Source organism: Rhinolophus ferrumequinum, chromosome 10 (assembly GCF_004115265.2).
Source record: "Rhinolophus ferrumequinum isolate MPI-CBG mRhiFer1 chromosome 10, mRhiFer1_v1.p, whole genome shotgun sequence".
Taxonomy (NCBI): Eukaryota; Metazoa; Chordata; class Mammalia; order Chiroptera; family Rhinolophidae; genus Rhinolophus; species Rhinolophus ferrumequinum.
The window spans coordinates 51,799,529-51,812,409 of NC_046293.1; the positions used below are offsets into that span (position 1 = coordinate 51,799,529).

At 41.9% G+C, this 12,881-nt stretch overlaps 1 protein-coding gene across 2 annotated transcripts in view; it reads left to right on the forward strand.

Annotated features, from left to right (window-relative positions):
- Positions 1–10,420: 10,420 nt before the first annotated feature.
- The window catches only part of SLC4A8 (solute carrier family 4 member 8), a 68,964-nt gene continuing 66,503 nt past the window's right edge, over positions 10,421–12,881 (forward strand). For both annotated transcript variants that reach the window (XM_033117131.1, XM_033117132.1), the window contains exon 1: positions 10,421–10,634. In XM_033117131.1, coding sequence (XP_032973022.1) covers positions 10,590–10,634 — 45 coding nt within the window. In that variant the 5' untranslated portion in view covers positions 10,421–10,589. The remainder of the gene's footprint in view (positions 10,635–12,881) is intronic.

A 12,881-nucleotide genomic window follows, 5' to 3' on the forward strand; every position in this document is an offset into this window, starting at 1 on the left:
GGTTTTCCAGGTTTACAATATTATAATTTAGTCTCTTCCTTTCTGATTTTTCATGTATTTTTTTCTGTTGTCAAGTTCCATTGGGTAATTCCCTCCTACACATTAAGTAATAGTGATTGTGATCATTCTTCACTAGTTTCTGGCTTTGCTGGGAATACTTGTAGTGTTTTCCTACTAAGTATGATACTAGCTTTGGTTGTTCTGTTTAGAGTCACCATGAATGCATCTGAGCTTGACTTTATTCATCTTTTTAGTGGAGGGTATTTCTTTGAAACTTTCTTGTCCTGCCTCTCCCCCACCATGATTTGGATTTTCTCTCTCTTCTAACCATCTTTCTTTTCATAGAGCATTTGCCATTTAGTTGAGTTTTTTCAGTTATTGACACAGAGTTGAGCATATTTTCTTTGCATTAATGAGGTTATTTATTCTCATTTCTTTTTTTTTTTTTGCATTTATACTTTTGCCCCTTGCCTGGCCCTTCCCCACACTATGACTCGCTTAGCTGATGGTTTACCTTTTTACCCAAAGAATTAATTTTGAATATTTTTTCCCCAGATTTACTGAGATATAATTGACGTATAACATTGTGTTAAGTTTAAGGTGTCTGACCTGATGATTTGATACAAGTATATATTGCAAAATGACTGCCACAATAAGGTTAGTTAACACATCCATCACCTCACATAACTTTGAAGTAGATATTACAGTCTTGTTAACTATAGTCACCGTGCTGTACATTAGATGTCCAGAACTTACTTATCTTATGACTGGAATTTGTACCCTTCGACCAACCTCTCCCCATTTCCTCCAACCCCCAGCCTTTGGCAACAACCATTCTACTTTCTGTTTCTATGAATTTTGTTTTTTTAGTTAGATTCCACTTTATAAGTGATGTTATACAGTATGTTGTCTTTCTTTACTTATTTCACCTACCATAATGCCCTCAGATTCCATCCATATTGTCACAAATGGCAGGATTTCTTTCCTTTGTTGGCCAAGTAATATTCTGTATGTGTGTGTACATTCTTTATACTTTCATCTGTTGATGGACACTTAGCTTGTTTCCATGTCTTGACTATTGTGAATAATGTTGCAATAAACATGGGAATGCAGATATTTCTTTGAGATGGTGATTTCATTTCCTTTGGATATATTTCCAGAAAAGGGATTGTCGGATCGTATGATAGTGCTATTTTTAATATTTTGCAGACTCTCCATACTTTTCTCCATAGTGACTGTACCAGTTTACCCATCTCCCTGATGATCAGATGTTGAGCATTTTTTCATGTACCTATTGGCCATTTGTATGTCTTCTTTAGAAAAATGTCTATTCATGTCCTTTGCCCATTTTTAAATTGGATTATTTGATTTTTGCTATTGAGTTGTATGAGTTCCTTATACATTTTGGATATTAACCTCTTTACCAGACACATGGTTTACAAATATTTTCTCCCATTCCCATAGGTTCTATTTTTAATTTTTGAGGAAAATTTTCTCCCATAGGTTGCCTTTTCATTTTGTTGATTGTTTTTTTTGCTGTGCAGAAGCTTTTTTAGCTTGATGTAATCCCATTTGTCTATTTTTGTTATTGCACCTTGTGCTTTTGGTGTGATATCCCCCCAAATCATTGCGAAGGCTGATGTCAAGAAGTCTTTTCCCTCTGTTTTCTTCTAGGAGTTCTGTGGTTTCAGGTCTTACATTTAAGTCTTTAATGTATTTTGAGCTAATTTTTATGACTGTTGTAAGATAGGGGTACAATTTCATTCTTTTGCGTGTGAATATCGTTTTCCCAACCACATTTATCGAAGAGATGATTCTTTCCCCATTGAATATCTTTGACCCCTTTGTCCAATATTAGTTGACTGAATATGCATGGGTTTATTTCCGGGCTTTCAATTCTGTTGCATTGGTCTATGTGTCTGTTTTTATGCCAGTACCATACCATTTTGATTACTATAGCTTTGTAATATAGTTTGGAATGGTTTTGAATATATTTATAAGTTCGATTGTTTTTCAGTTTTCTCATTTAATAATTTCTACCTTTATCTTTAGGAAGTCTTTAGTTTTTTTGTGGCTCTCTTTCTAACTTTTTGAGTTGGGTGCTTAATTCATTTATTTTCATATTTATGTGTGTAATTATTTAAAGCTGTAAAATATTTTTGGTCCCAGTCTTCTGCAATTTCAGTTTTAATTTCCTTTCTTTATGAATGAATTACTTAAGAGTTTTAAAAATTCCATTAAATAGAGTTTAAAAATTTTTTGTTACTGATTTCAAGTTTTATTACAATATGGTAATAGAATGTCTTTTACTCTATAGAATTTATTTCATTTTCTTTTGGCATAATAGTCAATTTTGGTGATTCTTCCATAAGCCCTTGAAAATATATATACTTTGTTTTCAAAATATAGGGTTTAGTATATATCAGTTAGCTCAGTCATATCAATTATGTAACTCAAGTGTATATCTTTACTTAATTTTTTGTCTTGCTCTGTCACAAACTGAGAGGTAAAATAAACTCTTCTTATAATAATATGTGTTTCAATTCTTCTATGTATTTCCAGTAAATTGAGTTTTTCTATGTTTGTTGATACGTTATTTGGTTGCATAGGTATTTATTAGATCTTCATTGTAAAGTAAATGTTTATTGTTACAAAGTGCTGCCTATAATTCTTGCTTTGAAATCAATGTTACTAGAAGGAAAGATCATGACTTTAGATCATGACATACTTTCTTTCTTTCTTCCTCTCTCCCTCCTTCCCTTTCTCTCTCATTTAAATGGCATACTTTTGCCCATCCCTTATCTTTTAAACTGTCTGAGTCACCTTGCCTTAGGCATGACACTCATATTTTGGGGACAATCTGTACTTTTGGCATTTGGTCAGCTTGGGGCAGGAGATGTCGTGAAGTAGTTAGTGCCCACTGGCCTGGGAATTTGCCTGTTTGATAGAGATCTTTTTTTGATTATGTTTTTGAAAATGTCTTTATTTCACTTTCATCACCCCCCTTTTTTGCCCCTCTAGCTCCCAATTTTTTTTTTTTAACAGGTCTTTATTGAGGAACAGTGTGTACTTCCAGGACTTTTTTTTTTTTTTCCCAAGTCAAGTTGTTGTCCTTTCAATCTTAGTTGTGGAGGGTGCCGCTCAGCTCCAGGTCTAGTTGCCGTTGCTAGTTGCAGGGGGTGCTGCCCACCATCCCTTGCGGGACTCGAGGAATTGAACTGGCAACCTTGTGGTTGAGAGCCCACTGGTCCATGTGGGAATCGAACCGGCAGCCTTTGGAGTTAGGAGCACAGAGCTCCAACCGCCTGAGCCACCGGGCCGGCCCAGCTCCCAAATTTTAATGATGAAAAATTTCAAACATTGCAAGATGAAAAACAATAACAATGAACATCTGTAAAGCTTCCAGTAGATTCCACAATGTTAACATCTTGCCATATTTACTTTATTTTTCTCCCTCTCTCTCCATCTCTATTATCATTTGAAAATCAGTTGTAGATCATGGTACTCTACCCCTAAACACTGCAGCATGTATCACCTAAGACTAAGAATCATCTAAGAATCACATGACCACAAACCATTATCACATACCGTGTTTCCCTGAAAATAAGACCGGGTCTTATATTAATTTTTGCTCCAAAAGACACATTAGGGTTTATGTTCAGGGGATGTCATCCTGAAAAATCATGCTAGGGCTTATTTTCTGGTGAGGTCTTATTTTCAGGGAAACACAGTACAAGAAATTAACAATGGTGGAAGTGTTTAAATGCTGTATTTCATTGCTGGCAGTTCTCCTGGTATTCCAGAATCATAGGGATGCAAGGGGCTTGCTGGAGGCAGAATCTCATCCTGATCATGACCTCTCAGGAAGACGAGAGCAAGGGAGGACATCATCCTGGGCGCAAGTGTTCAAAGGGCTGTCATGTGGAAGAGTGAGCAGATTTTCCCATTGGAGCTACAGAAGTGAGCACTTGGGGTAAAGAGTAGAAGTTTTCAAGGAGGAAAACTGAACTTGGTATGAGGTTGCTGGCTCCATTCAGCAGTGAGTTTCCTGTCACTGGAAATATCCAGGGAAAATTGCATGGCCCTTTTCTGGGATGCTGTGGAGGGAATTGCGTTGGACCGAAAACTGGGCTATAGGATTTTCAAGTCCTTTCCAATAATTCTTAGGGGAAAAGGACAAGAAGTTCTGGAGAGACCCAGGCTTATCTATAGGTTATAATCAAATGGTAATGGCCCTCGTTCATTTTGCCTACCCCCAAACAAAGCTGATTGTTTCTACATGTTTTAAGGCTGTTTATTTTTTTCTCTGCTTTTCATCGTCTGATCATCATCTCATAGCTGTGGTTGTTCTTGGTAAATCTAGCAAATACTCTTTTTCTGTTTTTTACAAGAAAGGACCAGAGAAACTCTGTCTCCTTTAAAGAGGAGGCAGGCCTTTTCAATTTGGCAAAGGATTAGAGGTAGAAAAAGATAAATTGGTGAAATATCTTCTAATTCAATGTCTATTCCTTTTTGCTCCAGCCCAAATGTCTGAATGGCCCTCTTTTCTTTTTTATTAACTGCAAAATAAAAGGCCTCAAGGGATGTTTCATGGGGAATAAGCGTAGATTGGATTGAATTTATATCTATGTCAGATAATGTGCTTCCAGAGATATAAGCAGTAATAGTTATTTTCAGAACTTCATGAGAGTTTGTTCAGTACACTAATGAGTGGGTATCACTGACAAGCTCTCCAAAGTAGAAATTATATGAAACTGTCGTCTGATCGAAAGGGTAACAGAGGGAACCACCGGGTTTTTGCTATGGACAGGTCATGTCAATTCTAAAGGAGATTTCACATTTTCACTGTTCCATCAAAGCCAATTCAATTTCATGCAGGAGGTGGCTGAATAGAATTATATTTCTAGGAAGCCACTCAATGAAGTGGAAAGCATAAGCAGTTCTTGAGCCACCTCTGCTAGTATTTACTGGCCTGGGCAAGTGCCTTTTCTAGCCACATTTTAGCTTCCTACTCCATGAAATGTTCTGTGTACATTTATAGACCCATTGAAGGGAAATGAGATAAGGCGATAAGAAGTTAAGAATTATACACATATGAGGTGTTGAATTTGTGGCTGCCTTAAGGATTTCCCAGGTCTATTGGCTAAAAGTAAGAACTTCCCTACTTAGTATAACAAGCTCAAGAGGTCCTTCCCCCAATCCCCAGTAGATAAGATATCGGATGAAACCACTGTACACATGTGGGGACAGAGCCAGGAGAGCAGTTTCTAGGATCCCAACCTCACGTGGAAAGGTGCTGGCTAGGGTAGTAGATGGCCATCAGCTGTGACTAGTTGGCCATCAGCTGTAAACAGCCATTAGCCACTAATATAACTGCCGTGGCTACGCTGGCGAGGGTTTGGCAGAGAAGCAGATGGTGGGTTGCAGCTGGCAAGTGCAGTTAGCAAGCGGATGGCAGATTGCGGATCATGTGGATCCTACTTCCTGTGTCTCGTCCGGCCGCCAGTGAGACTGGGGTGCAGGAAGACCCCTTGTTGGGGTACTGGTAGATGTTTGCTTTTGTGTCTTGACCAGCCGCCAGCGAGAATATAGTGGTATGACTCCCCTATCTATGTCTCCGTGGGTGTTCCTTTTTGGCCTCACCATGTCCTGCGTTCTTATGTGGGGAGCGGGAGCTGAGACCCTGCATTACAACACAGACCTGATTTCTAAGCAAGGCTATGTTTGGTTAGAAACAGGTAAGATAAATGTATTTAATTAATATGTGTTCAGATCTGATATCAAAGACTTTGCAAGTAATCCTGGTTAATGCTTGTTTCTCCCAAATTCCCAAATGACTTCCCATCTGAATCTGAGAGTCTCATGGCCTCTTACCTCCAAAGGCTGCTTTTTTATTTTGTTCTGCTTCCTCTATAGGTCTTTCTCCCGACCTTTACCTCTGTCCAATATCTTAATCGTGATTCCAGAGAAGGCAGAAAGTAGATCTTTGCCATTTTACTTGTGTTCAACCTACCAGAGTCTCACTAAGTCTGGAGCTAGATGTAAATGAGAAAAGTGTAAGGAATACCTATGGATAATGGTGATGAGAAATGGGGGCGGGACGGCGAATTTTCCTAGTCAAGGGTCAGTTGCTGTGGTGCTTCATTGTTCTTTCCTGTGATGTGTAGTGTTCCAGGCTGGCAGCATGCTGTGAACAAAGGAAGTTGTATGCTGTAGATATGCCATAACTTGGCAAGGGCTAAAGGCAAGTCAAGCACCTGCATAACCTTTTAGTTTGACAAAGAATGGTGTTTCTCTCCAGCTCTCCCTCCCTTCACAGGAAATGCTCCCAGATGACAGCACAAACAAGCCCTAATTAAGTCTTTCCTCGCATCTTGACAATCTTTTCCACCAACCTTTTTTTTGGGTTTAGATGTGTAATTAAGAGGAAGTGGGAGAAACTAAGATCAGGTATGAGTAGCAGCTGGGAATTGGGAGTACCTAATGGCAAGTAAAGACGTGAACCTCTGTCCTGGCAGCTCTTTGGACAAATTAAACAGGGCAAGAGATACGGTAAATTGACAGAGGAATTAAGAAGCTTTTGATGGAAAACTTGGTTGCAATTATATGAGAACATTTTCTCAGACCTTTTGAGTTCCTTGTGTTTTTGCCTTTTAGTCTCTGAATAAGAGCCTTTCAATGTTTTTCAGCCAATATTTAAAGATACGTGCCTAGTGCTTCCCTGGGAAGGCTGTGAACATATTCTTATATGTCAAATTTGGGCCTTTGTGTACTTACCTGAAAGGAGAGTCCCATATATTTTATCATGTCTCCAGGGGTTCAAGACCTACCCTCTCCACCCCTTCCCCAAGTTTAAGAACCACTGGTACTAGAGAAGAGAAGGATCTAGAGTCAAAATCTGGACGGATAGCCACATTTGGAAGCAATGAAGAGACGGTGGAGCCTATAAAAGTTAGGGCAGGACGGAGGCGCCAGGCAGTCCTATGAGAAGCAGTAGGTGATTAAGCATGTGCCCTCTGGGATTGGATACATCTGAGCTCAGAGCCCAGTGTCTATTTATTAACTGTGCTGGCTGTGTGAACTGGGCAGGTTACATCTCTAAGCCTCAGTCTTCAGTTTTCTCATCTGTAACATGGGATGATAGAATCTACATATCTACATCTATGATAGAACATGGGATAGATAGAATTGTTACAAGGATTAATTGAGGTCATCCATGTGGTATGCCTCCTTGCCTCCGTGTGTATGTGTGTGTGTGTGTGTGTGTGTGTGTAGCCCCTGTCTCTACATGTATTTTGTATTTTCTGTCCATTTTATGCCTTGTTCTAGACCAAGCATCTTGTGCAGGCCCCGGGAAGCTCTGAGTTCTGTTCCCCTATCTACTTTTTCTGCTCTCTTTAGAAAATCAGGGTGAGGTGGCATCTTTGGCTGAATATCCTCCTTCCAGCTCCTTTAGTACCAGCTTGCTGGCCAGGCTGAGAACAGAACATTTGTACCTTTCAAGCAATGTAGGGAGCAGTAGAAGCTAAGAACCTAGAGCTTGGAGCCTGGAGCCAAGTGAGCCAGCCTCTTTTGGAAAGGAGAAACCAAACCAGCGCTGGGAGAGCAGAAACTATAGGCAGTAGTGCCCAGATGGCAGGCAGCTGCCTCAGGCAGCCTCCGAGGCTGCTTCTGGGACCTGCTTCCTTTTGTAATTTGCACCACAGACCAGAAGATGGGGCTCGTGACCCTGGAGTCAAGGGCCGGAGGCTCTGCCGTGTTCCACTTTTGAACTGGAGGAAAATCAGACCCACTAGAGCTCCCACAATCCTTTACCTCCTCATTCCTCTCCCTACTCTGCCCACTCAAGCCCACTTTCATGGCTGGGAGTTGTCTTTCTGGAGAGAGGGGAATGTGGGCATATTTTCCTCTGGTCACCATCCTTGGCCTCTCCTGAATTACCACGTTGCCAGAGTTAGTCTAACCCTCTGCCTGAGATTTCCCCCTCTAATCCATCTTGCCCCTAATCGCAGCTTTTGGCAGTGGTATTACTTATATGAGACGTGTTGTGTAGTGACCAAGAACTGCAGAATCAGACAGACTCGTCCTTGACTCACCTCCTCAGGTGAAGCTCTCCTCACCCCATCTAAAGTAGCCCTCCCCACCCTCCCCTACTCTCTATCATATAACTGTTTTTTGCGTCATAGGAGCGATCATGACCTGTGATTACCTTGTTTGTTTACTATCTCCCCACTAGGTTGTTAGTCTCGAAAGGGCAAGACCCTGTTTGTCTTATTGCTGTTTCCACAACACCCAACATAGGGCTGAATACATAGATTCTCAGTAAATATGTTTTGAATTAATAAATGACTGAATCTCAGCTTAACAACTGCTTGACCTTGAGAAAGCTGCTAGACTTCTCTGAGCCTCAGTTTTCTTACCAGTGAAATGGAGAAAGAAATAATGGAGCTATTATGAAGATTAAATGACACACTTCACTTATACCATTAAGCCTGGGTCCTGGTTCGTGGACATGTACTCTAAAACCTTCAACAGTGTCCTACTTTGTATCATGTGAGAAAAACAAAGTCTGAACTAATTAGCTGGCTCTCCATCATTTGACCATTCCTTTTCTTTACCACAATTTTTACTTCCCACTGCTGTTTTCTGTAACTTTCCACTTTGACCCAAATCATGGCTACCCTGAATGGGCCATGTGCATTCCTATTCTTAAGTCTTTGCCCAAGAGTTAAAAATGCTTGCTCTCTACCTTGGCTCAACTATTTTCAGATTTAGCTCAAATCCATGTCATCTGTGTCATGTTCCCAAAGTGCCCCACGTCATAAAGATCATTTTCTTTTTTGAGTTTTTGTAATCATTGTTTATATTTCTCATATGGTTCTTATCCTACGTTCTATTAGCTTGTCATTGTATTAACAAACAGTATATCCTGTTTCCCTGATTAAATTGTAAGCCCCTTGGAGATATGTATTATATTTTAGATTTCTCTGTATCTTCAGTGCTATTTGAGCCTGTACATAGTAAGTTTTCAATATGTTTTTGATTAGATTGAATTAAAAGCACATATATTTGCTAACTACTTTCTACATGCACAGCATTCTTTGATGCTCAGTGGATTATATAGAAGGATTATTGTAAGAAAAATAGCCATTGCCTTCAAAAATTTACAATATTGTAGAAAGTTGAAGTCAACATATAATTAAAGTACTTAAATAACCACAGCACGGTAACTACTATAAGAAAGATATGAAGTGCTGTGAGGATTTAGAGGAGAGAGAGAGGACATCTCAGAAGTATTAGGGAGAGTGGGATCAAGAAAAGCTTCTTGGAAGAGGTCACCTTTGAGATTGACTTTGAGGAGAGGTTATGATTTTGATGGGAAAAGATGGGGTGAATTCCAGATCCAAGGGACAGGATTAGTGAAGAGAGTGATAGAGACTGTGGCAATGAGCTAAAACTCAGAAACAGGACCAGTGGCCTATACAGGAGATCAGAAATATGGTTCTGCCTCAGTGACACTGAAATGCACCCTTGTTTTAGATTTCAGGGCCAATGCAAGGGGTGGTATGAAGGGGTTGAAACTTGAACATGTACCTATGGTGCTCAAGTGTAGCTTCTTTGGAGACTGAGAATGACTTGCAACAGTTCTTTTTGCTCCAATGTGTACTCACCTATAGTCTGATGTGATAGTGCAGATAAAACTAAAAGGCCCCTTTCCTCCTCTCAAGGACAGAGGATTGATTGGATTACGGCCAGCCTCTCTTCTTTTAAACCCAAATCAAATTGAATGTGTTACTCATGATTTTCTAATATTGCCTTCGACCAGTAGTTCTTGTTATTAAATAATAATTTGCCTTAGATCATTTCTCGGAAAAGTTGGAAGTGTTTTTGTGGAATTACTTCAACAATCATCCTTCGCTCAACTTTGTGCTTTTCACTGCCAACTTGAAACGCAGGGTGAAGACCTAATCATAGTGAGTCGGTAGAGGACGTAAGATAACTGCCAGCCTGCTTCTCTTTAATGTTCTTTAATCTACTAGTTCAGAGATTAACTAGTAATCTTAGAAGGCCATTTCCCCTCATCTTTAGTTACTTCCTTCTACAATTCCAACGGACGTTTCCCCAGAATTTAAAAATCATTATCCAAGGAATGAAATAGAATAGACAAAACCGACACTTTCCCAGTTTTCTAGGGTCAGGTGCAGCTGCAAATAGAAGCACGATTTTCAGTTTCTAGCAAAGCAGTTGGAAGGACCTTCAAGCTCAGGGGCCCCTGAAGGGAGGGAGGCGGTTTCCACGGCAACCGGGGCTCATCGGGCTGCTCCCTCCTCCTCCTCCTGGTAGCCCAGGGTACCGCCGGACAGCGTCCTCCCGTGCTCCGCGTCCTGATTGGCCGCACAGGCTGCGCGCTGATTGGCTGCGGCTATGCCTCGCGGGACGGTGGCTATGGAGGCGGCGGCGGTTGATGGTTGACCGTTGGCTCCGGGGTTGGGGTCGCCGCTCGGGCGATTCGTTCAGACCGGATCAGAGTGTGTGTGCGGCTGACGCTCGGCCTGGAGCCCGCGAGAGAGACCTAGCTCGGCTCCGCCATGCCGGCCGGGAGTAACGAGCCGGACGGCGTCCTCCGCTATCAGGTAGGGCCCCGCCTCCCGCCACTCCCCGGGGCTCAGCCTCCTCATCCTCTGCCCACCCTCCTGCCGCTGCCCCCGAATCGGGCTCCGCAGGCCACTCCCTGAGGGCGAGGGGAAGCCAGCCCAAGACACCAGAGGGCGCTCCGGGAGGTTGGGGATTCGGCCGGGGCTGCGAGAGGATGACCTTGGACCAAACCCTGGAGCTGGCGGATTACTGCCGCATCCCTTGTGCGGCCGGCAGTGACCTCTGTTCTCCCGGGGTCCTCCCTGTGGGGATAGAGGCTGGCTTCTGGCCTCGCCGTGTCCTGCCTGAATGTGAGAGGAAGGGTAGCCAGGGATCTTGCTCTGGTGGGGCAGGTCTCCTCTTTGTTTTTATTTCTGGGGGTTTCTGTTTTTTCAGTGGCTTAGAGGAAGAGCTTAGAGGAAAGACTCGAGGTTGGGACCAAACCCTGTTAGTATGTCCAGCTTTATGGCTCCCTCCACGCCACTGCACAGACATCTGACAAGTTCTGGGTAGGGAAGCAGAAATGGGCTGGGGAAGTGCTGAGGGGTGTGGAACTGGTGTTTATTTAAGGGAGTGAGCAAATCAGATTTAAGTAACTGCTAACCCAACTGTTGGGATGGCTCATGTAAGGAAAAGCATCGCACTACATGTCAGAGTCTGTAGGTTCAAATCTACATCTATCTCACACAGGCGTTGTGACCTTGAGTAAGTCACTTGCCTCTTTGAACCTCAGTTCCCCCATCGAGTAAAATGGGAATGATAATATTTGCTTTCGTTACCTCACAGGGTCAGTTTGAAGGCAAAATGAGGTGCTATTGTGAAAGGGCTTTGTGAAATGTTAATTGTGTGACCACCAGTGAGTGAGTGGTGGTTCAGTGAATTCCCTGCTCCCCTTTACCTGTGCAGTCAGGTGGAAAGAGGGATTGTAGGGGGGTCAGATCTAAAGTGGAGGGCTGTTTAGAGAATGATGGACCTTCCTAGGCAGAATGATGGACCTCAAAAAAAGTTATGGGTCTTGGCAACAAGTGCCTCACGACATCAGGGATGGTCTGTAAGGAGGCAGGGAAAACACTGAGTTTGTAGCAAAATGGGTATCAGACACTTACTCTCTCCTCTTCTTCCTGGTAATAGTTTGCTACTAGAAGGTCCATCATTCCTTCTTTGCTTGCTCCATCAAAAAAAAGAACCATATCTAAGATTTTGGAAAATCTTTTCCTATCTAATTCTTCTAAGGCCTACCAAGTATATTCACTCTATGTTTGGGATACAATGATGAGCAAAAATAGGCAATGTTCTTGCCCTCTGGAGCTTCCCATCTAGTGGAGCGGGGGTAGGGGGGAGAGAAATAACCATTTTAATTCGCACAAGTGAATGTATTATTATAAACTGTGATAAGTGCTTTGAAAGAAAGATAGTACCATGAGTGGTTCTGACCTTGGTTTCAGGTCAAAGAAAACGTGGGTAAAGATCTAAGGGAAGAGGGAAATCAAAGGGCCTTGGAGACAAAGAGAACACTATATTCAAAAGTCCTGTGGCAGAAGGAGGTACATCTGTCTCCAAGACCTAAAAGAGGGCCAGTATGGCTAGAGCCACAGAAAGTAAGTGAGGGGAATGGTGTAAGGTGTACTCTGGCTTCATAACATGCAGGGCCATCGTGGCCCATCCTGAGGAAGTTGGGATTTCTCTGAGGAACAAGGGGAAGCCACTGAAGGGGTTTAAGCAGGGAGAGAAGGGAAAGAGAGAAGTAGAGAGAGAGGAAGAGATGGAGCATGCCAGAGACAGCAAGCCAATGAGATCATGATCAAATTTTCCAATTGAAAAGATTTCTCTGGCTGCAGAGAGGAGAACAGGCTGGAACGAATGTGAGGAGACAAAGTCCTTAACATGCAGAATGGATACAGGTTGTATTGTCAAGATCATAATAACCCTTATGCTTCTATTACCGTGTTTTCCCGAAAATAAGACCTAACTGGACAATCAGCTCTAGTGTGTCTTTTGGAGCAAAAATTAATATAAGACTCTGTATCATATCATAACATATATCATATCATATCATATATCATATCATATCATATCATACTCGGTCTTATAATAGAGTAAAATAAGACCGGGTCTTATATTAATTTTTGCTCCAAAAGACTCATTAGAGCTGATTGTCTGGCTAGGTCTTATTTTCGGAGAAATACGGTAATGCTCTGTGAATTTGATAATTGCTGAGAGCTTCTGGGGTAGGATAGAAAATAACT